Source organism: Canis lupus, chromosome 5 (genome assembly GCF_048164855.1).
Source record: "Canis lupus baileyi chromosome 5, mCanLup2.hap1, whole genome shotgun sequence".
Classification (NCBI taxonomy): Eukaryota; Metazoa; Chordata; class Mammalia; order Carnivora; family Canidae; genus Canis; species Canis lupus.
Window position 1 is genome coordinate 82,881,773 of NC_132842.1, and position 23,499 is coordinate 82,905,271.

General features: G+C 49.0%; 1 protein-coding gene and 1 long non-coding RNA gene across 8 annotated transcripts in view; one reads left to right on the top strand and one right to left on the bottom strand.

The window, feature by feature from the left end:
- The window catches only part of LOC140634392 (uncharacterized), a 32,676-nt gene extending 16,987 nt beyond the window's left edge, over positions 1–15,689 (top strand). Inside the window, exon 2 of the long non-coding RNA XR_012031893.1 lies at positions 12,255–15,689. This is a non-coding gene — a long non-coding RNA (uncharacterized lncRNA). The remainder of the gene's footprint in view (positions 1–12,254) is intronic.
- FHAD1 (forkhead associated phosphopeptide binding domain 1) overlaps positions 1–23,499 on the bottom strand; it is a 122,410-nt gene that overhangs the window by 41,452 nt on the left and 57,459 nt on the right. For 6 of the 7 annotated variants that reach the window (XM_072828254.1, XM_072828250.1, XM_072828253.1 and 3 more), the window contains exons 9-16: positions 22,397–22,486; positions 21,041–21,145; positions 17,037–17,144; positions 14,447–14,530; positions 13,545–13,697; positions 12,397–12,592; positions 2,554–2,624; positions 848–1,000 (exon numbers count right to left, since the gene is read on the bottom strand). In XM_072828254.1, the coding sequence (XP_072684355.1) occupies positions 848–1,000; positions 2,554–2,624; positions 12,397–12,592; positions 13,545–13,697; positions 14,447–14,530; positions 17,037–17,144; positions 21,041–21,145; positions 22,397–22,486 (960 nt within the window). The remainder of the gene's footprint in view (positions 1–847; positions 1,001–2,553; positions 2,625–12,396; positions 12,593–13,544; positions 13,698–14,446; positions 14,531–17,036; positions 17,145–21,040; positions 21,146–22,396; positions 22,487–23,499) is intronic. The other variant, XM_072828252.1, reaches the window with a different exon arrangement.

The following is a 23,499-nucleotide window of genomic DNA, read 5'->3' on the forward strand; positions in this document are numbered from 1 at the left end:
GTGTGTGCACAAGTCAAGTACATGTTGTCAACGGTTCATAATAGAAAAGGATTAGCTTGATAAAAGAACCTAGAATTTCTTACTATTCAAGTAGTCCTCACATGAGTCAGGATTCATGAGAAGGAGTTAATTAGTGAGTTTTGACACATGTATTTTTAGAAAGGCTGGGGGTGATGGTGTCTTAGGGTTTAAGGCAGACTGATTTCAACCTGGGACCCCCCACCGAATGCCTGGGTGGCTCAGTGGGTTAAGTGTCTGCCTTCAGCGCAGGTCATGATCCCAGGGTCCTGAGACCGAGCCCTGCATCGGGCTCCCTGCACAGTGGGAAGTCAGCCTCTCCCTCTGGCCCTCTCCCTTCCCCAATCATAATCTCTCTCTCTAAAAAAAAAAAAAAGATTTACTTTATTATTTCAGAAAGAGAATCTTCTAATTGGCTTGGTGTTTAGGAAAATAAGTAGCAATCTTGGCCATTTTTTCCCTATGATATGAATAAAGAGTGGAAGATGGAAATGCTGTGAAGTTGGTCTTTCATGCACTTAGAGATAGTCTGTGGGTTGCAAACCAGGACTGAGTAATGACTCAAACTTGGGAAATCGACTGTGGCATCTAAGCTATAAGATACCAGTTCCAGGAATTTCAATAACCTTGACGTTTCAAGTTGATTTCACTATAAGTTTTAGAATTCAAGCTTCGCCTTAATCCTCCAGCATCATTCACCTATTTAATTAATTTACTTCCATAGCATCGAACAAGGAGTCACTCAGATTTCTCCCCCCAAGTACATGCCCTCAGCAAAGGCCATTCCATCAGTTTCCAGGAGTAAAGAAAATGACAGGGACGGCCTTACCGCCTTCTCTTCCATCAGCTTCTTGATTTTGGCTTTCAGCTTCTCCTCTTGCTGCAGCCTATCCTCATTCAGCTTCTCCTTCTCTGCCAGATGCTCCTGCAACTTCTCTTGCATAAAAGACTGCTGGGTTTCCTGAGAGCTGTGGATCTTGATCTGAAACCAGAGGAAGGAGAACTGAAGCTGATGAGGGGGACAGGACGAATTAAGGAGTCATTTCAACATTTCTCTTTTTACATTGTTCTTTACCTTTAGGTGGACAGCCAAGGGTTTGCCCAAAACTTTCTTAAAAACACGGAAAAGCTATGCTTAGCCTAGTTGCTGGTAGTGAAACAGCAGAGAGGTTAAGAACTCGGACTCTCGATCTAGATAGAATTTCAGCTCTACTTCTTTCTAGATGCTCCTTCATTTAGAAAATGAGAGTAATAACAGTGTCTGCCTCTCAGAGTAAGGATTAAGTGAGGTCGTGACGGAAAGCTTTTGGCACAGCGCTTAGCACATAGCAGGTGCTCAGTAAATGGCAGCTAGAATTATGAGTTATTATTTGCTGAGTGGAAGAGAAAAAGCGACGAGCTAGGGTCAGAAGGCCTGAGCTTTTGTCTTGATTCTTTCATCAGCTAGCTGTGTGACCTTGGAACGGTCACCTAGCCTCTGAGGTTTGATGTCCATATCTGTGAAATAAGGAGCATGGACTAGATGAGGGGTCGAGAAGGTACTGTCTACAGGCTGAATCTGGTTCACTGCCAATTTTTATAAATAAAGTTCTGTTGGAACAGAGCTACTCCCATCATGCTCATTCATTCATGTATTGTCAATGGCTGTTTTTACTCCACAGCAGCAGTGCTGAGTAGGTGTGACAGAGGCTGTATGACCTGGAAGCCTAAAATATTTGCCATCTGGCCCTTTGGTCCCAATACCTCACCCTTTCTCTATCCATGTCTTTGGCCATGTACTTGGCAGGGCCCAGCCATATGCTGCCCTGACACTGACCTCAGCCACGTGATCTACTCTGGCCAGTGGGATGTTAAGGGACATAACACAGCAGAGAATTGAAAAGCATTCCATGATTGCGCTTTTTTTTACATCTCTGCATCACCATGGGAACATGCCCAGGCTGGCCTGTAGGAGGATGAGAGACAGGTGGAGCAGAGTAGAGCTGCTCCAGCAGAGGCCAACCCAGACCAATCAAGGGCCAGCCAACACCCAGACACTTGGGCAAGCCTGTCCAGGTTGGCGTACCCACCTAGCAGCTGACCCCAGCGAATAATAATTGTGGAATGCCGCTAAAGTTTTGTAGGTGTTTATTACAAAGCATTGTTATGGCACCAGCTACCAGAGTGGTGCATTCCCTAAGGATCACTTGCCTGTACGATGTGGACATTTGTGACTTTTTGGTCATTGTGCTCCCTGCATGCGGCTAGCTGTGCTGCTTCCACTGTGTTTTTAATAAGTACGGTTTTCCAGATCTGATGGCATTTACATTTTCTGATAATTTTGACAGAAGGAAGCAAGCATCCTGTCTTTGCCCTTGCCCTCCTGGGAGATCTTAGCCACCGTATCTGAGTCCTTTTGTGTCAAACGGAGATATCACGTCACGTCATGGGAGAATGTGGACTGACTAGTTAACAGGGAAAGACCAGGGCTAAAATGCACAGTGCTATATAAATGCCAACGAGGAGCGGAAATAACTTTCAGAATGAAAATATTACCTGAAGTTCCTGGGTTTGGCTTGTAATTTTTTTATAATATACCAGGAGATATTCCAGATACAAGGACAGTCCTTGAAAAGAAAACCAAGAAGAAGGTAAGTCTCAATTCAATTCGCCTCCTTTGCTTTCTGAACCACGTCGTAACAGAGCTCGCTCACAGGTGGACGCGGGCAACACTGCCCCCCGCCCTCCATCAAGAAGACATGAGCTGCCACCCAATGTGTGTTTTTAAAATGGTTAGTCAGCCTCAATCTAGTTTCTTTTTGAAGATGGAAAATAAAACCCATCCACAGAGCACCCTCTCTTGACTCAATGTCCACTGTGTGCAAAGCCATGAGCTGAGTGCTTTGGGGGAGGGGGGAGGCGAGGGGATGCTACAAAGCCATTCCTCAAGGTTCAGTCCGAGAGACAGGGTCTAACTGCCTGGCAGGAAACACGCAGTGGCTCATGTGGCGTCTAAGTGACGGCTGATGGGGTGCGGGGGTGTGAGAATCTCAGAGGAGGAGCGATCATGTGCCTGGAGCGATCACAGGAGGCTACTTGGCCGAGGAGTCACCAGGTGTGGGGACTGCTGGGTACGTAGAGCTCAGAGTCGGAGGGCAGGGCATTTCTGAATGGAAGATGCGGCCCAGCAGGCTACAGGTTGGCCCCCAAAGATATCCAGGTCCTAGTCTCTGCAGCCTGTGAATGTCACCTTACGGGGCAGAAGGAACTTTGCTGGTTAAGGTGATCCTTCATCAAGTTAAGGATCTTGCAATGGGGGGATCATCCTGGGATATTGGGGGGACTCAGTACAATCACACAGGAAGATGGAGGACAGGGGATGTGAGAGCAGCAGAGGCTGGAAGATGCTGTGCTGCTGGCTCTGCAGACGGAGGAAGGGGCCACAAGCCAGGGAATGTGAGGAATTCCTTTCTAGGGACTGGAAAGGCTAAGAAATCAAGCCTTCCCTGGAGCCTTCAGGGGGACTCAGTCCCATTGACACCCTGACTTGAGTGCAGGGAAGCTGATTTCAGGCTTTTGGCTTCCAGGACTGTGGGACAATAAATGTGTAGTGTTGAGGCTCTGTGCTTGTGGTACTTGTTGCAGCAGCCCCAGGGAGCGAACACAGGGGTGGGGGCAGGAAGGGAGCTGGGGGGCAGCGCATATCCGGCCAGGGTGCCGTGCTTCACTGGCTGCACAGGTGATGGGAGGCAGGGGGCGGGAGGTGGGTCAGTTCATGGCAGGGCTGGAACAGTAGCCTAAAAAGAGCGTAAACTTGATGGAAACATCCCTGAAGTACACTGAGCATGTGCTGCGTGCCCGGCTCTCTGCCAGGCAATCAAGGCATCGCCCCCCGTATCACCTGCTCACCGCCCCGTTTGACAGGTGAGGCAGCTGGGCCCTGAGACACATGGCAGCCCAGTGAGCCTGGCAATCAGCCGAGCCAGGCCTGGGGGTCAAGTCAGTGTGACTCCAGCATCTGGGTCACTGCGACTTCAGTGGCTGATGGAGCACTGGACTGGCTTGATGCAGACTGTTTTGTGTTTTGCCTTTTCTTTTTTCTCTTCTCTTCTTCTCTTCTCTTCTCTTCTCTTCTCTTCTCTTCTCTTCTCTTCTCTTCTCTTCTCTTTTCTTTTCTTTTCTTCCTCCTAGACAAATAGCTGGGAGGAACTAGCAGGGTTTCCTAACTGCAGCTGTACTGACGGGCTGTGCTAGGCAATTCCTTGCTGGGGCGGCCATCCTGCACACCGTGGGGTGTGGAGACCAAAGTATCTCCAGACATTGGCAGGTGTGGGCCAAATCCCTTCTTCCAAGTTAGGGGCTGAGAGCCCACGGACGTCCGGGTCTTCAGTGCCCATGTTCTATACCAGGGTGGGAGAAATGGGGATAAAAAGAAGAGGGAGAAAAAGCTGTTTTTCAGGGTAGGATGGTGGCCCCACCGTCAGACAGAGGAGACGGGTTGGGTGGTGTGGGGGCTGGCGAGAAGGGAGGAGCTGCCAAGCTTTGAGGTACTGGGAGGACTCGAAGGAAGGGTGGTCGGCAGGGAGCAGGAACAGCCCGGCCCACCCAGGTCTTCGTGAGATTAGGAGACAGCAGCCTTCTTCCTGGTGGACGTGGTCCTGGCCACGGTGCCACCTGCTGCCTTAGGTGGCACCAAATCTGTACCACCGTTCCCAGCAGCACAGCATGTGGGGATGTCCCCTTGGCCATTGCTGCCCTGGGAGTGGCTGTTGGATTGCCCGGATGGAGACTTTCTTCATGAGAAAGGAGACAGGAGAGAGGGGAGGACGGAGGGCTGCCCTGGAGGAAACCTTCTCGCAGGGGCAGGAATAGTGAAAGGGGCTGCTGAAAACGAATGGAGAGGGTCAGGAGCCAGGCCGGTGTGCCAGGCGCAGGAGAGCCAAGGGGTGAGGGTGTTTCCAGGAAGAGATCCGAGGGCGTTGGGTGAGAGAACACGGGCTGGGGAGGGATGGCGGGCCCGCCAGGGCAGGAGGCCTGGGTCAGATGCATGCGGGGGCAAAGCAAGGAGGCAGCGCCACAGCAGGAAGTTTGCAATGAAGACAGAGGGTCTAACGCTTCCTCAAGGTCATCAGTGGGACAGGAGTGTCCGGAGGAGAAAGAGAGCTAAAGCAGCAGCAGGTTCCAGGGAAGAACCGCCATCCTGAGACGCGTGTTTGATGGGAAGGGGAGGAATAAGAGGGAGGGAAAGGCTGTGGAGGCCAGAGGGGGAAGTCGTTCTTCTGGACTCTGTGCACAGGTTCCCCCCAGGAGGGACAGGGAAGGGGACACACAGGGAGGGAAGAGCTGCATCTGGAGAAAGCAGTGAGAAGACTGGGGATTTGGAGGGGGATTTGGAGGGAGGAAAGATGGTAGGGAGGCAGAGAAAGGAAGAGAGCTGAATATGTTCATGCCTGGGGCCTTGATCCCTGGCAGTGCAGCTTTCTGCGAATTTCCAGCATGCAAGAATAGAACAGTAATATTATAATAATAGCTATCAAGTATTAAGTACCTGCTGTGTGCCAGGCACCGTGCCAGGAGGTTTACACGTGATAGTTTCTAATCCTTATAAACAACCCAGCAAGGAAATGTGTTTGCATCAGTAGGTGAGGCCACAGAAACTCAGCAAGGTCGAGCTGCAGAACTGGCAAGTGGTAGGGTCAGAATCCAGCCCCGGGTCTGTCATTCTGTTTCGAGTGACTGGAGGCTTGTGAGTAAAGGCTGGGGTGGCAAATGTGAAGGGTGTATCAGGGGAGGTGCTCTGTGAGAACATCGAGATGGCAGGGGTCGGGGGAGACTCCCACCCAACATCCTGGGTGATGTTGGCATGAGCTATAGGAGCACAGGGATTTGGGTGGTTAGAGTGGGATGCAACATGTGACCCAGGAACCTGAGGGGAAGGATCAAAGCATGAGTAGGATGCAGAGAGGATTAGGGAGAGGAAGGACTCAAGGATGTTGAAGGTGGGCAGCCCTGGTGGTGCAGCGGTTTAGCATCGCCTGCAGCCCGGGGCGTGATCCTGGAGACCTGGGATGGAGTCCCACGTCGGGCTCCCTGCATGGAGCCTGCTTCTCCCTCTGCCTGTGTCTCTGCCTCTCTCTCTCTCTCTCTCTGAATAAATAAATAAATAAATCTTAAAAAAAAAAAAAAAAGGATGTTGAAGGGGAAGAGGGGGTGTGTGGTCACCTGTCTGGGTTCCACCAGGAGCCGTAATCATAGTGGGATTTCTCTCTTCTCGAGAAGAAGAAGCAATTCTTCATTATATTTCTGGTTACAAAAGTTATATGTGTCTCTTACACAAACCCAAACATTACAGACATCCGTGACACGGGCGGTGTTCACTGCTCTCGCTCCCTGGCCGGCACACAGTAGGGCTGCAGCAAATAGCTGATGAGCCACCAAGTGAAAGCAAAGGTTCTACGCGATCCCACCACACTGGATAACGCTCCCCACACTTGCATGTCTTTTTCTTCAGATTTTTCTTTCGGTTGGATACCGATTCTTCGAAATGGGAGCAACTATGCGTATTGTATCACAACTTCCTTTTTTCATTTCAAAATGCTGCATCTTTTGGATATCTGAGAAAGAGTGATTTTCTGTGCATGCAGGGAAGCCTTTTATTTGTAACAAAGTCTTGCAGAAATAGACACAAACAACTGACTTTGCAAGAAAAAAAAGTAGAGTCCTTTCTTTCCTTTATCAAAAGAAGCCGAGAAGCCAGGCAGGAGGAGTGGGGAATAACTTTGAAGGTCCCTCTTTAGACTTTTCACATCTTCCCAGCTGGACCACACAGCAAATCTTTCACCACTCAGGTCTTTAGTGGCAACATCAACCTTCTGGGTCCCTTAGGATGCTAGCCAACAATGCTTCAAATAGTTCCCCTTACATTACTTGACCTGCATTCCCCCGGAGGGTTTATTTCAGGATTTACAAACCTAGCTTGTTAGGTGTGCTTTACCTCTTAGGACAGTGATGGGAAAGGCAGGTGGTGATGGTAGTTAAGAGCAGGGGCTTGGAGGGCAGAGGGATCTGAACTGAATCCCAGCTGTACCATGTGGCTGTTGGGACACTTGGCCCATTGTCACGAATCTAGGGAGGAGGCCTGCAAAGGGCTCCTTTGGGTTCAACCCAACTGAGTGCTTGTGGCTGAGAAAATCCTGTTTGCTGCCAAATGAAAAAGGGGCAGAGGCTGCGGGTCAAGTTACCTTGGTGTAAATAAATCAAGCTGCACTGCCCGTGCGTGTACCTATCTGACCCACATTTAGGTCAAATTAGGTCAACAAGTACTTCGGGCTGGTGATGATGGCAGCTCCCATTTGTTGAGGCTTACGGTGGCCCCGGCTCCATGATCGGTGCATGCATCTTAGTGTTTAATCCTCACAACATCCCTGTGGGATCTTAGCCCCATTTTATGAACAGGTAAACAGGGGCACAGAGAAGTCAAGTAACCTGCTCCTACAACTAGTAAGTGCACAGTTGAGATTCAAACTCTGGCAGCTGGTCTCCAAAGCCCACGCTCAGAAGCATTCTGCTGTGTGACGCACATGGGCCTTCCTTGGGCATGGCTCATGGTGTGCATGGGAGAGGCGGCTCACCTTGGGGAGCGAGTGCTCTTAGCTCTCTCTCTGCTAAGTTGATGACAGAGTATGTCCTTTAGGAGTTGGGCACGTACCTGGTACCTCTCTGGATCTTCAGAAAGAGTGTGGGGTCCCAGAAAAACCACAGGCATTAGGATCACAATGACTCGTTTGACTCCTGACCTTACCAGGTACCAGTTGTATGACCTTGAGCAAGTTTCTTAATGCATTGAGACTCAGTTTCCTTACCTGAAAAAGAAAGAAAATAATAGTACCTCGTTTATTCCGATATGGGAGGATAAAAGAATACAACGCACATAAAACATCTAACACAGTGATAAGTTCCCAGGAGGAGCTAAGTAAACTATGGTTCCTAACCTTCTCTCATGAACTGGGAACACAGAAGGCCTTTAGGAGTGTTTGTGGTTGGCGCTGAATGACTGGGGACCCCCCTGCTGGCCTCAGTGATATGAAGTACTTTGCATCTCCTTGTCATGCTGGAGTACTCACAAAAGTAGTTTTTGAGCCAGTTTCTTCATTTCTAAAATGAGGATAATTGTACCTGCCTCACAGAGTTGTTGTGAGGATGAAGTGCGATAATGTATGGAAATGCTTGGAATAGCATCTAGAATAGAAATGCTCAGCAATGAATGACAACCACCATCGTCGCCATTAGCACCTTCACCATCATCATCCCCCTCACCATTACCACCATCACCATGTGATCATCACCATGACTGTCATACTCATCACCATTATCCTCTTACTACCATCATCATCATCCTCACCATCCCCATCCTCATCCCCATCATCATCTTCATCACCACAATTCTCACCAACATCATAATCATCATCACACCATCACCACCACCACCACCACCACCACCACCACCATCACCATCATAGTCATATCACCATCATCATCCTCACTTATTCTCACTCCCACCATCCTCATCATCCTCATCATCCTCACCAACTTCACCATCCTCACTACCATTACCATGGCTGTGTGTGGACGGTTCTGTGCTAGGAATGAGGTACTGTAGTACCTAACACAGAGAATACAGGGAATTGTTCAACTCATTCCTTTCTTTTAGTCTTTTGGGACCTTGCCATAATACCGCTTGTACTGGAAGAGAAAATGCCTTTACTGTCAACCTCTGCCAGATGAATGAAGGATGAACCCTACTCATTGACCTTTCTGTTATAACTCTCCATGCTTTTTCTCTAACTTCTCAGAACCAAGTAGTTGTAATCACAGAATACAGTCTGTGTTTCCCCCACAGGTGTTCTGTAGAGCATTATTCCAAAAGATGTTAGATGTGAGCCAGGACAGCAAAAAAGGAGAAATGTGTTTTGGGAACACTGCATTCTCTACCCCATTTTTCTAGATCCATAGCACATGTTGGTGTAGAAGTGGCTGTGCACTTGAGATGGCAGGTTTGAGAAATGTTGCCTGAAATGATTTTCTGGAATTGCTGTCCTGACACTCAACTCTATAATTAATCCACATCGCTTTATAATAAAGTATATGTCTAGATTTATGGACATAAGCTACAAGCACTAAAATGGTCTTGGTCATGGGGAGGGGATGGCACACACATAACTTGGCCCCACTATTATTAGGATAGAGATGCTAGTTCCTTACTTCTTGAAGAACAGTTAGTACTGTGATCCATGTTTTACCTGATTTCATGTTTGCTCAGGACTGCCAAGATTACAACAGTACCACTGGGACTGGGGAGCCATTGGGTGGTCAGGAGAAGACCAACTATCCTCTTCTCTGTGCTATAATGTGAGGGGCAGGCATTATAGAAGTTAATCGTGTTTTTTGCTTTTGCCTTCTTTTCAAAGAACTTTATACCACCTTTGGGACTACTTTGGAGACATCATGGCTGGGGATGTTGAATCATCAGAGTTGAAAATCACTCCTTTATTCTCATTTATTGCTCTAAGAATGTCAAATTCATGCGGCCTCTATGAAGGGTGACTTGGCAAGGCATAGCAATAATCTTCAAAATGTCAGAGTTCCTGAAGGTGTGGCCCTCAGCTCTCTTCCTCATATACTTTTTTACTGATACCATTCACACCTATGGCTTTATCCATCCATCCATCCACCCATCCATCCCCCACTCATCTCCCATCCAATGATTCATCCATCTACCTATCAATCCATCCACTCATCCACCCATCCATCCTCCATTTATCTCCCATCCAACCATTCATCCATCTACCTATCAATCTGTCCATCCATCCATTCATCCACTCATCCACCCACAGTTATTAAGCACCCACTATGTGGCATATGCTTTTCTGGGTTCTAGAGATACACCATTAACATCTGTTTCCCAGACTAGACATACAAGGTGGCGGCTGCATCCTTGGCACCTCATCTTGAATGTCTCACAAGCACTTCCTTCAAACCTGGTCTTCATGCAACGTTCCTTACTCTGGATTTTAGTGAGGAAGAATTGTCTGTTCTTTTACACAAGCCAGAAACCTGGAGGTCTCTAGAACCCTTTCTCTATGTCACTTCCCTTCCAATCGTATCCAATTCCACCACTGAGGCCTGTTGATTTACCTCTTAAATGCCTGAGAAACTTCTCTCCCTCTGTATCCTACCCTTGCCCTGGAGCCACTATCATCTCTTGTGACAGCCTCCTAGCTGGTTCCCTGGTGCTCCATGATGGCCATTTTCCAGTATATTTTCCACTCACAGTCAAGAGGATTATCTCCTAAAGCAAACCTGTCCATCAGTTCCCTGCTTAAAATCTTTCATTGGGTTCTCAATGCGCTTAGGATAAAGCAGAGCTTCTTATCAGAGCCCTACAAGCCCACATGGCACATCCCCTGCTGACCTTTCCTGCCAGCCCTGTCCCACCTCCCACCCCTATTTTTTTCAGTGCCTTGTGTTCTTATGCTCCCATCTTGGTACACAGCTCTCTTCACCCAGAATTCTCTCCCCTCCCCTCTCCTCCCCTCTCCTCTGACAAATAACTCCTGTGTATCCTGACGATGCCCTGCCCTCCCTAACCAGGTTAGAGTCCTGCACTTCTCCTTTGTAGCACTTGTCACCTTTAATGTTTTAGGTGTGAGTGATTTTCCAATTAATGCCCACCCTCCCCTCCCTAAGACCACAAGGTCTATGAGGGCAGCAATAGTGCCTATTTCCCCCTCAATATTTTATCATGACAAATATCATGATAAAAGCAAGAGGCTAAGCAAGACACCCATACACCCTCCACCTGAATTCCACCTGTTTCTGACCTCGCTACATCTCTACCCTGCACAGAGCTGATCTAGTAGGCATGCAATAAATCTGTTGAATGAAAGTGGTTTAACTCCCTCCACCTCTAAGGTGATAAATATAAGATGAATTGGTATATGTTCTGTACCATTCATTTCAGCATTATCTCTAAGTATGGGAAACTGGAAACAACTTAAACGCCCGTGACAAAAAAATTTAAAAAAATTAAATGTATAAGTAGTGCCTATTCTGTGCCAGATACTATTCTAAGTACTTCACATATACCAATGCATTTTAATCCTCCCAACAACCTTAAGGGGTAGGTACTCCTTATTATCCTCATTTTACAGGTAAGGAAACTGAGGCAGAGAGAGAGTAAGAATCATACATCTATTTCCATGGGAAAATGCTGTGGAAGTTATGCCCGAAATAAACAGTAGTGACAACATCACCTGCTGGCAAAGGATGTGGAGCAAGAGGAACTCTCACACATTGCTGGTGGGAATGCAAAATGGTGCAGGCTCTTTGGAGGACAGTTTGGTGGTTTCTTTTAAAACCATGCATGCCCTTAGGATGCTCTAGCAATCCTACTCCCTGGTATTTACCCAAAGGAGTTGAAAACTTATATCCACACAAAAATCTGCACACAGATGGTGATGATGGCTTTACTCATAATTGCCAAAACTTGGAAGCTACCAGGATGTCCTTTCACCAGGTGGATGGATAGATAAACTATGGTCCGTCCAGACAACTAGTCAGTGCTAAAAAGAAGTGAGTTATCAAGTCATGAAAAGACATGAGAGGGAACTTAAATGCATATTACTAAGTGAAAGAAGCCAATCTGGAGAGTTGTAGGATTCCAGCTGCATGACGTTCTGGAAGAGGCAAAACCATAGAGGCAGTAGAGAGGTCAGCGGCTGGGGGAGCTGGAGGTTGGGGGAGGGATGAATAGATAGCAAGCAGAGGATTTTTAGGGCAATGAAACTATCCTGTGTGATACTATAATGGTGGATCCAGGTCGTGACACCTTTGTCCAAACCCACAGAGTGTACAACGCCGAGAGTGAGCCCCGATGTGAAGCATGGTCTCTGGGAATGATGCATCCCTGTAGATTCACCAACTGTAATACACGTACCACTCTGGTGGGGGGCGCTGATAATGGGGGGGGGTTGGGCATATGGGGGGCAGGGGGCACACGGGAAGTCTCTGTACAGTACTTTCCTCTCAGTTTTTCTATGAACCTAAAACTGCTCTAAAAACAGTCTAATAGATACATAATGGTAGTCGCTTCTGAGAGATAGGATTTAGCATAATCCCGACTTAATTTCCTTTTGCTTGTGTCACGTCTCATTTTCCTGCAGTAATCATGTCTCACTTTTTTTTTTTCCTCCCCCAAGGAAAAAATCACTTCTCAAAGTCTGGAGAAGGGCCACTTGGCCATATAGCTAAGAAGCCTTCCTCAACAGATGTCCCATCGTGATAAGATTCAACGCGACATTTTAGAGTCATGCAACTACGTGAGAAAAAAGTGCCATTAACCTGTGTCAGAGCTGGAGAGCTGGATGCCCACGTCCCGGAGGAGACGCTCCGTTTCCTCCAGCCAGGACAGCGACAGGCGCAGGATGTCCAGCGCCACCTTCTGGAGCCCTGAAACAGGTGGGCTCACCTGAAGGTTCTGAAGCAGGTCCACCTCCTTCTTCAGGTCCTTGCTACCGCAAGACTTTTTCATGCAGGCCTGGAAAGACACGAGATCATGAGGAGCCCAGACGCTGGGCCCAGAAGCAGCAGCGCTCTTGACTTGGCCATGAGACAGGCAGCGCCGCATGTTGGCCGCACTCGGACGGCTCAGTTTCATTTACCTCCTCCCCCCCCCCCCCGCTCCCCGTTTTGGCAGCTTTTGCTTTTTTTGGCACTCTAATGCAGCCTTTGGTGGTCGAAGAGACCCCACTTTTAGGTATCTGCAATTCCAAAGCCAAACTGCCAAGGACAATTGGCTGAAAGGAGAACCAAATCTGGCTACTTCTGTTCATCAAAATTCCTGTTGAGATCAACACATCAGCTGGTCAGAAAGCGGGGTTTCCTGATTTGAAAGAGTGCTGACAAGCCAGCGTTTGCACAAGCTCCCCAAATAGTAGCTGCTTATTTCTAGAGAAAGCAGAAGCAGCTGCCTGCTTGGGGAGGCTCCATACTGGTGTGGGAGCCGTGGGGTTCAGGCAGACTTCTGGGTCCGTCTCCTCCGGAGTCAGAAGCAAAAGAGGCAAAAAAACCCCCTAACAACAACAAAAAAACAAAAACAAAAACACATCCAAAAAAACAAAAACCCCAAAGAGCTCAAAACAATAGCCTTTCCACTGCTGGGCCAGAAAATAATGCAAATAAAGAGCAGGGATGTTCCTCTGAAAATAACGGGGGACTTATTTATTATTGATTTGTTTTTTGCTGGGGCCCGGGGCCTCCCCAGGTCAGTAGCAGGGGTGCATCATGCATCTTTTCCGTGGCCGCACCAAGTTCACCTGGGAGGCATTTTTTGAGGCTCTTTGTTTTCTGCTCCCAAACAGATTTCTCCAGGAGAAAAGGATGAAAAAGGAGCAGAGCATTTCTGCCCAACCTGCTCCACAAACGCTGGGGAAATTTCCCAAACAAGCAGCACAAGAATGAGATTTGTGAAAAGCCGAGGAAGAGGGCACCTGGCAGTTGTCTAGAGATGTCTTCAGCTTCTCGATGTTCTCTGTGATTTCCTCCTGTTTAGAATTGCTGAGCTGAGTCTCCTTCTGCAGGGTCCATCTTTTCTGCTGAAAGTTGATGTTGTCCTCAGTGACCTGGGTGATCTTCTCTATTAGCTGGTGAGAAAAAGGAAAGAGAGATTTGCACACCAGGGTGGCTCTGGGAAGGGACCAGGAGCGCGAGTTCAAGCTCCCAGGTTCTGCAGGTGAACGGGGAGGCCCTGACATGTCTTGGTGACGGCTCTGGAGGAGGACATCGGTCCTGTCCCCGGGACAGGTCTCCCAGGGTCTGAGATGGCTTTTCAGAGCCAAAGGTCTGTAATGTCATGAGTTTGCTCTAGATTCTCCTGCACCGTGATTTGTCACGCGGAGCCTGATGCTGTGGACTCATAGGTAGAAAGAAGGTCAGTGTCCACAGCTGACAAGAGCAGCCCATGGTGTGTTTTCTTACACATGCGTGGAACAGAGGGTTAGAAAGAAAATCAGAACGACAAGGCGATCATTATGGCCGGGAGTCCACCCCCATCACCATCTCTTCTCTTCAGAAGGAAGAAGTGAGAACGCAGCGTCTGGGGACAGGCGGCCCCACTCCCCCCTACTTCTAAGGTGCCAGCGAGGGGGTAAATGTGTGTGTCTGGCGACCAGAAATAGGCCTGAGTGGTTTAATTTGATTTTCACAGAAACATTTCAAGGGAATTTAACTGGCTTTTACTTTAAAAGCCAGGAAATCCCATAAAATCAAAACAAATCTTTATGGTGTAGCAACAGTGTGAAAAATATGTACCACCAACAAAACACAGGCGCATATGCTCCCAGTGTCTGGAGGCCCAGGTCCCCGAGGGAGGAAGGGAGGAAGCAAGAAAAACCTGTTGATCGGTGACGGGCTTGTCCAGGAACGGCTTCACTCGTCCGTAGGTGGCCTTGATGACTTGACTTCTGAAATGCTCCAGCTACACACAAAGGGAAGGCGACAAAAAAAAAAAAAAAAAAAGGGAAGGCGACAGTGAGTGGGGGCAGCCAGGGCTGGGGTGGCCGGCAGTGCCAGGGGCCAGGAGGCAGGGGGCCGCGGCCTCCAATGGTCAGTACGGCTCGCGGGCGTCTTGAGCTCTTCCTGGAAGGGCCCGGCAGCCGAGCACACAACAGCAGGTTCTAATTACCTTTCAGGTCTGCCCGCCGAACCCGACGGGCACCCGTGGTCGGCACGCACGCCGCTCGCGCCCTCAGACGAGCCACTGGCTGCCAATTATCCAGTGGGAAGTCTGGGGCCGGGAGCGCTCTTCCATAATTGGGAAGTCGGCCCCAGACTGTGAGATAAATATTGAGGCTGTCAGCCCAAGTAAATGGTGTCATCAGCTCGGGTGTCTGGCGAGAGGACAGCGTGCTCCCGTCTGCCAGCCTGGGCCTCCGACCATACGTGTCCTGAACGCTGTGTTGGGGGCCTTTGGGTCCCCAGAGCCTGGTTCAGAGCCGGGCAGAGGAGGTGCTCAGTACATATTCATCGATGCTCATATGCGGGCATCTGCCAGCCCCGGGCGCCCCGCTTTGGTTCAGCCAGCTTTTCCTGGGTGCCTGCTTGGTGCCAGTGTTTTCAGATTACAGCCGACGAGATGGCGCGGTTGGATTAGGCCAGGGCACACGGAGGCACAGCTCTAAGGTGCCCAGTGCCCGCAGCAGGGATGGGCCGGGAAGCCCAGCTTGCTCTGACAATTTACCAACGTGGCCTGGGTTTTTGGTTTACTGACAAAACATGGTCATGGACTCTGAAACAGAGACCTGAACATACAAAACAAAACAAAACAAAACAAAACAAAACAAAAACAAAAATAAAAAAAAAAATTAAAAAAAATAAAATAAAATAAAACAGAGCCCCAAAGGGATCATAGGTGCCACCAAATCAACTCAAAAGTCAAAGAGTCTGGGCAGCCCTGGTGGCTCAGCAGTTTAGCGTCACCTTCAGCCCAGGGTGTGATCCTGGAGACCCGGGATCGAGTCCCACATCAGGCTCCCTGCATGGAGCCTGCTTCTCCCTCTGCCTGTGTCTCTGTCTCTCTTGCTCTCTCTCTCTCTGTCTCTTATGAATAAATAAAATAAAATAAAAAGTCAAAGGGTCCTGACATGCAGGGTTTACTTGCTACGGTGGAGTTCTGGGAACCAAAGAGTGGAATGGTGAGCTCCTAAGGACACCCCAGCAATCAGCCTGCTCAAAGTAGACAGGGGCAGGGGTGGGGGGGCTGAGGCACTCCAGGCCATCCTCTGGATCCATGGCCAAGGAGAGGGGTCCCAACAAGCCCAGGAAGAGGTCACGCAGAGAATGCCCTGTGAATGACGGCCCCACATCCCCCCGGAGGCCTCCCACAGCACTGCTGGCGGGGGAGGGGACAGTCCTCCTGGCTCATGGCTCAGTCCTGGAGCCACTTGCCTGGCGAGGGGCGGAGTCTCAGGCAGGGAGCAGGGCCCTGGAAATAAGGGGCTGGGATGGGGAAGTAGCAGAGATGGGGCCCACCCTCTGTCTCTTGGGTCCATACCCGGAGGAATCTCAGTGTCTTGCGGGGGGGTCCTCCCGGGAGGCTTCTCTCCTAAACTCCACTGTAACCTGGATGTTGGGACTTGGGCAAGTGACACAGATCATGCCTTCAATCAAGGGTGTGTTGGGGGCTGCAGGGCACAGAAAGGGGACGGGCTGGTCCGGGTGCACAGACCTTTCTGAGAATCCAGTGAGCAACCTGGTGGGCCCCCCTTCCCAGGAGAGCAGAAGCACAGACATATATACACAGAGAATGTTCTTGGGCCCCCTGGAGACGTGGCTGCCAGGAGGGGGCCCCCCAGGAGAAGTCCAAGGCAGGCTGCCCTGGAGCCATATCCTGGAGGGTCGGGGCCTCCACCCCGGCGTCCAGTTGGCTTTCCCTTGGCCTTTGGCGAAGTCTTGTTGGCACATCCTGGCCCTGACATCCGTGCCGCACACCAGAGGAAGGGCCACTGGGCCATCTGGGGCCAGAGCGTTAGGGCAGTGGCGTGCCCAGGCCAGCCTGTCGGAGCCTGCCCACCGGCCTGCCCAGACTCTTCCCCATCTAGCGAGCACTTTGACATTCTGGTTTCCCCTTACTTTCTTTCCTTAAGGACACTGACTGTGACATCTGCTGGCAGACAGGGGATGCAAGATCATGGTAAATGTCAGGACAAAAAAGTGTGAGGGAGAAAGTCCCAGAAACATCATGGGGTCAAGAGGCTCAGACTCTTCCCAAGAGGGAACCACACGGTGGGTTCACTGCGTGGAGTGGGGTCGGGCTGTTGGTGCGGGCAGCTTCCCGGGGTGTAGGAGCCACACGCGGCTTCTCGGCTGGGGTCCCAGGGGGAATCCAACCATGGCCACCATCCTCCTGACTCATCCCCACCAGCTGGGGAGCAGAAAACCTAGGGGAGCATGGGCCACCGAGGGGGGCTCTGAAGCTCGCCTACCTGACCTACTGCCCTTTCCAAATTGACTTTAATGAGGGTCTCTCTGTTTCCCATTTCTTGTAGCTGGAGCAATTTCTTTCTGGAATCTTCCTGAAGCTTCTCTTCAACCTGAAAGGACGATGAAAGCATGTGCTCGCTGCTAATGTGATCATAATGCCCTCTGGGGAGCTTCCTGGAGGAGGTCTGAGGGCCATGGGGGTCCTGGGGCGGGGGCAGGGGTCATGGGTGAGCGAGTGCAGGGTGGAGGCGGGCTCGCAGGAGTCGCCCCGGGGTGGGATGGAAAGGACCCCTGCGGGTCCCCAGCAAGCCACATGACCAGGGACGGGTCCTCCTCTGCCAAGCGGGGATGGTGATCCTAGTGCGCCTCCCAGGGTGAGTGCGGGGATTCAGTGTTTCGAGCGGGGCCGGCACCTCTGGAAAGCTCTGTGCACACATCGGGCTGCAAACGGGCCGGGAATGTGCAGCGGGCGCCGTGCTCTAGCGCCGCGGGGAACTGGCCCACGCCGGGTACCTGGTAGATGCTATTACTTGGCCTTATCATCGTGCCTGTTTGGCATCACCGCTTCCAGCCCGCTCGCCAGCGGAAGCCGCGCCGGGGGCTTGCCAAGCAAAGTCTTTCAGGAATCGCAGCCCGTGGGAAGCGGGGCGACTGGCCGGGTCATTGTCCCTGGGCAGGAGAGGGCGAGGCGGGCGAGCTTGCCGGGCTGGACGCCGCCCTCTGCCGGCCGCCACGGGCCCCGCAGCCCGGCTGCTCCCTTGGGGACCCCGCCGTTTTGGAAGCACCTGCGGAGCCCAGGGCTCTGGGGTTCTCCGGAGAGGAAGCAAACTCCCCTAGATAAGCGTGAGGATTTTGTGCTGCAACGACTTTGCGAGCTGTTTCTTAGGGGGCTGAAGGGGGGGGGTCACAGAAGTAATAAAAGACCCAGAAGAGCCCCGGAGCTTTCTTCGGAGCAGCGTGGGGCAGCCCGGGAGCCTCTGGGTAGCACTGGGCCGTTGGCAAAGCCATCTACGCTCCCTGGGCCTCAGCTTCCTCCGCAAACATCCCCTCACGTCTAAACACGCCCTGACTTCTATTTCAGCAGACTCCCTCATATGCCGGGAAGGCCAAGTCCAGCCTGGACTCTGCCTTTAGCGGGGCTCCCCACCTAAGCATCTGCCCCACCTTCCCTGCCCCAGCCCTTGGGGTCATCCTTCGCTGCCGCCCTGCTCCATCTCTCATGCCAAGCCATCTCCAAGCCTGTGGCTCGGGCCCCTGTCACATCCAGTCCACGTCTCCATCCCTACCCTGGTGAGCACCCCTGCCAGGCACCGAGGGCCTCTGGCCTATGTAAGTGGCTCCTTCCTCTGGTTTACTTCCTCCCAGCACATTCTTCATGCTGTGAGAGTTGCCAGGCTGTGGAGCAGCTGGGTCCGACACGACTTTCCGCATTGACAGAAATGCTCCCTGTCTGTGCTGACTAGTAGCCACCAGACACCTCGGGCTGTCAAGCACTGGCAATGTGGCTGGTGTGACTGGGGAACTCAGTTTGGAGTTTTTACCCAATCTTGGTTAATTTCAGTGTGAAGAGTTGCATGTGGCTCGTGGCTGCGCCACAGTGATGGGAGCCACACAAACCTGGCTTCCAGTCTTTGCTTCGTTACCTACTGACAGTGTGGCTGTGGGCTGGTTACCTTACTAGTGACTAGGAGCCTTGATTCCCTCATCTGTAAAACGGAGAGCCTAGATCGGTGAAAGAGATGAAATGCTTGGCATAGTGCCCAATACATGGGAAATTTTAGCTATTATCTTCACCATAACCATTGATCACAAGTCATCATACCAGTTCTCTGTTCAAAAGCCTTCATCAGCAACCTGCTGCCTGTGTGGTAGGTCACCCGAGTGCCACACTAATGCCAAACACCCAGCCAAGGATGCAAGAAGCCCATACGAACGCCAAGCAGGTAAATAAAAATGAGTCCACACTGAAATAAATCATAATGAATCTGCTAAAAATCAAGAGAAAACAAAATCTTCAGAGTGGCCAGGGAAAATAGATTACTCAAAGGCAAACAGTTAGGCTTGTAAATGACGTCTAAGCAGAAACAACAGCGTCCAAGAGTCAATGGAATGACGGACCTGATGTTACCTGTAATGCGCTAGAAGAATGTCAACGTCAACGCAGAATTCAACACTCAGTCGAAATGTGTTTTAAGAATGAAGGTTAAATATTCATTTCCAAAGATGCGTGTGCCCAAATCTGAGAGAATTTGTCATCAGCATAGCCATGCTGAAGGAAAACACTAAAAGGTGTTCTTTGGATGGAAGAACAATGATCCCAAATGGATGATCAGAGATGCAGAAAAGAAAGCAAGAAAGGTAACGTATGGACATGAATATTGACTATAGAGAAATAGTGATTAGGTCTTCTGGGGTTTACAAATAGGGAATAGTTGATGGGGCACATGGGTGGTTCAGTTGGTTAAGTGTCTGACTCTTGATCTTGGTTCTGGCCCCGACCTGAGGGTCATGAGTTCGGGTCCTGTATTGGGCTCCACACTGGGCATGAAGCCTACTTAAAAATAAAATAAATAAAATAAAATATCATTTAGAAAATGACAACAGTGGCACACAAATCTGGAGGCGGTGAGTGAAGTTAGTGTTCCACAGTCATTTCCTTACCAAGGAGAAGGGCATAATTATCAACTAATGTTGGATCTTGGTAAGTCAAGAATGCAGATTATAGCCATTAGGTTGACCATGAGAAGAAGAGTTAAAGAATGAGAAACTCAATTACTATTGGATTTGGTAAGTCAAGGCTGAATGCTGTTGTCTTGCTATTACTAAGAGAGTAGTAAAGGAGGAAGGCATTTCCAAGCTAATAGAGAAGATGGAAACAAAAACCACTAACTCAAAAGAGGGCATGAAAGGAAGAAAAGGGAGCATCACACAGTTTGTACACCGAGCAGGAAGGTAGATTTAAATCCCGACAAACCAGCAACCACATTATATGTAAATGGACCAAGAGACAAAGACTGTTAAAGTAGATTTTATAAAGATGATATGCTAGTTAGAAGAGAGATGTGCCTAAAACTTAAAAGACTGACAGAAAGAGTAGGAACAAGACATGCTATGAAAATATCAGTATTTTTTTCTCAAAAGAAAAGCAGTAGGGCTTCTAGGTATATATATATATATATATATATATATATATATATATATATATATATATATATATTATGACATTTTATTTATTTGAGAGAGAGAGAGAGAGAGAAGCAGAGAGAGAGGGAGAAGGTCAAGTAGATTCTGCACTGAGCACAGAGCCTGATGTGGGGCTTGATCCCAGGACCCTGAGATCATGACCTGAGCCAAAATCAAGAGTTAGACGCCAGCTGAGTCACCCAGGCATCCCGCTGCCAAAGTTGCATTAATGACAAAGTAGACGTTAAGGGGAAAAATCTATTAGAGATGAAGAGGGACATTTTATGATGATCAAAGGTTTTTTTTCTCCAATGAGAAGTATTAAAATTCTAAATTTATAGGCACTTAGTAACACGGCCTCAAAATATACAAAGCAAAAGTTGTCAATACTAAAAGTAGCAATACACAAATCCACAATCATGAGGTTTTAAAAAATATGCCTCTTCAATGACTGCTAGGCCACATAGCCAAAAATATCCATAAGAGCGTTTAAGTTTGAGCAACACCATTAGCAAACTTGATTTAATGGATCAGTTCTCTTCTGGATAAATTTTGCAAATAAGAGTTGAAGTCAGTCTAGACTTGTGGTTACACACAGGAGCATGGAGTCAGATAGACGTGGGTCCAAGTTCTGAGAAGTACAGCTACTTTATCTGCGTGAACTTGGCTAACATCGTTTACCTCTGTGAGCCTCAGTTTCTCAACCATAAAGTGGGGTTAATACCGGTATTGACCACGCGGAGTCATTGGGAGATTAATGGAGATGATACGTGCAGAAGGCTTGGCCCAGAGCGGTCACTGGGCCACACTGTCCTTGTCTTACCTTGCTCTTTTCTCGCAGTGTCTTAGAGATCATGTTCTGTTCAGTACAACTCTTTTTCAGCTCCTCCCTGAGCTTCTTCATTTCTTTCTCCATGTCTTGGATTTGCTGAAAGAGTTTCAAGAACAGGAAGTCAACTTCCCTGATGGGAAGTGGGAGTTGCCTTCTGGGCTGAAATATCCTGAGCCTCTGTAGTTCATTTCATTGGGTTCATTAAGGCAGAAACCTAGTCTGGTATTAGCTTAATTGCTTCCCTTGGGGGAAAATTCTACATCTGTGGGGCAAAGTAGATGTTTTTTCAATTGATGGTTGGGAAATTGGGTAAAGGGAAATGATTAGTTTCTTTTGAAAATCAGCATGGACCCTGGATTAAACAGTACAAGATATCCATCAACTCATTAGAAGCTCTTCTCCTAGGGTGTATTTTTGAGATCAATCTGAATCAGGGCTGCTTGGATGCCACAATGGACATAGTCTGGAAGGACAGAATAATGAAATTTTTCTTTTTTCCCATTTTGAGGCAGAGAATAGCAATGTTCCTGGCACAGAGAACAGGACGTCTCTTCCTCGTGTCTAAGGTGCTGTACTTCCTAATGAATGGGGACGTGTGCCTGGTGCCGTGGAAGAGGACTCGACTGGCACAGGGAATGAACATTTTCATTTCATTTTATTTTATTTTTTAAAGATTTTATTTATTTATTCATGAGAGACACAGAGAGAGGCAGAGACATTGGTGGAGGGAGAAGGAGGCTCCCTGTGGGGAGCCCGATGTGGGACTCGATCCTGGGACCCTGGTATCACACCTTGAGCTGAAGGCAGATGCTCAACCCAGGCGTCCCTGAATGTTTTCATTCTAGTGCAAGTATTTTCACCATTGTTTCATTATTTCCAAAGTCATCGCCTATATAAGGCAAATGATTTTTTTTTGTTTGTTTTTATGAGTTGGTGTAAAATTGATGTATTTCAACAAAAATGCTTCAGGAAATTGAAATTTTGTGTTAATAACAGTGCCCACGTGTAAGATAAACTTTGATGAACATGATGGAACATGAAAGTTTGGACACCACAGGTCTGGGGGGCAGGGACCCCATGTCTCCTGTCCAGCCCCACGGGGACGGTGTGCACTGCCCAGAGAATCCTGGGAGGGTGTGTTTTCTACGGTATTTTCAGCCATTTCTTCTTTGAGGCTATAAGCAGCATTTCAAAGAATTAGGAGACAAGGTTAATAAACAATCATTAAAGCCCTACAGCTTGTGCTATCTAATGGGCCATGGAACCCCTCTCCGACCCCACAAAGCTCCCTGAAGGTCAAAGTCTAGCCTTTCTGGGGACACGGAGCAGTGAATAGGCTCAACTCACAATTTTGCAGAGTTTTAACTCTTTCCCTTGGGCTTCCTGGCGTTCCTTCTGAGCATCTTCCTTTCTTAACTCTTCTTTCAGCGCGGAGCACTATGGAGAGACAACACAAGAAGGCCACATGGGTTGTCTGTGGGTCCCTAAGTCCCCGCATTTGAGCATTTCCTATTGCTTAATCCAATCACTTCCCCAAATTTCCAGAGGTGAGGCCATTTGCGTCTGAGGGACGCCCGGGGCCCTGCAGCAGGTGGTAGTCAGTCACCCCTCTCGTGAGTTCCGGGGATAATGTGTGTAAATGCTTCTTCAGGAGCCAGCAGTCCACACCACAGGACAGACCCAGCTTTGCGGAGTCTGGATCCTTAGGGTGGCGGGATGGGTGTGTTTGCCTCTGGGACCAGCCAAGAGAGCTGCCAGGAATACAGGGAGGCGCTCTCGTGCTTTCTGCAAGGTGCATCTCCCAACACAGCTGCTTGGCGGAGGGAAGGTAAATGGAACAGCCTTTCAGGAGGGCAGTTTGGCAACACACATTGAGAACATAAAGATGGGCCTTCTTTTGACCCAGAAATCCCCACTGTAGTATTGTCTCTTAAGGACGCTGACTAGAGAAATCAGCAAAACTGTAGGGTCAGGGATGTTCTAGGCAGTATTAGCAACAGAGGAAAAGAAAGAAAAAGAAACAACCGTGTCCAACAACAGATCACTTAATTACATTGTGTACTTCCAGACAAATATTCTGTAGCTTTTAGGACCGATGATAAGAGCTTTTATTTATTAACATGGGAAAATAGTACATATTTAAAATTAAAAAAGAGTATAGTATAGGGATCCCTGGGTGGCGCAGCGGTTTGGCGCCTGCCTTTGGCCCAGGGCGCGATCCTGGAGACCCGGGATCGAATCCCACATCGGGCTCCCCGTGCATGGAGCCTGCTTCTTCCTCTGCCTGTGTCTCTGCCTCTCTCTCTCTCTGTGACTATCATAAATAAATAAAAATTAAAAAAAAAAAGATTAAAAAAGAGTATAGTATAAATGTTAAAATTTGTATTTATTTTTTTCCAAGACTGGAAAAATACACATTAAAATATGAATGTGGGTTTCTAGGGGTAGCG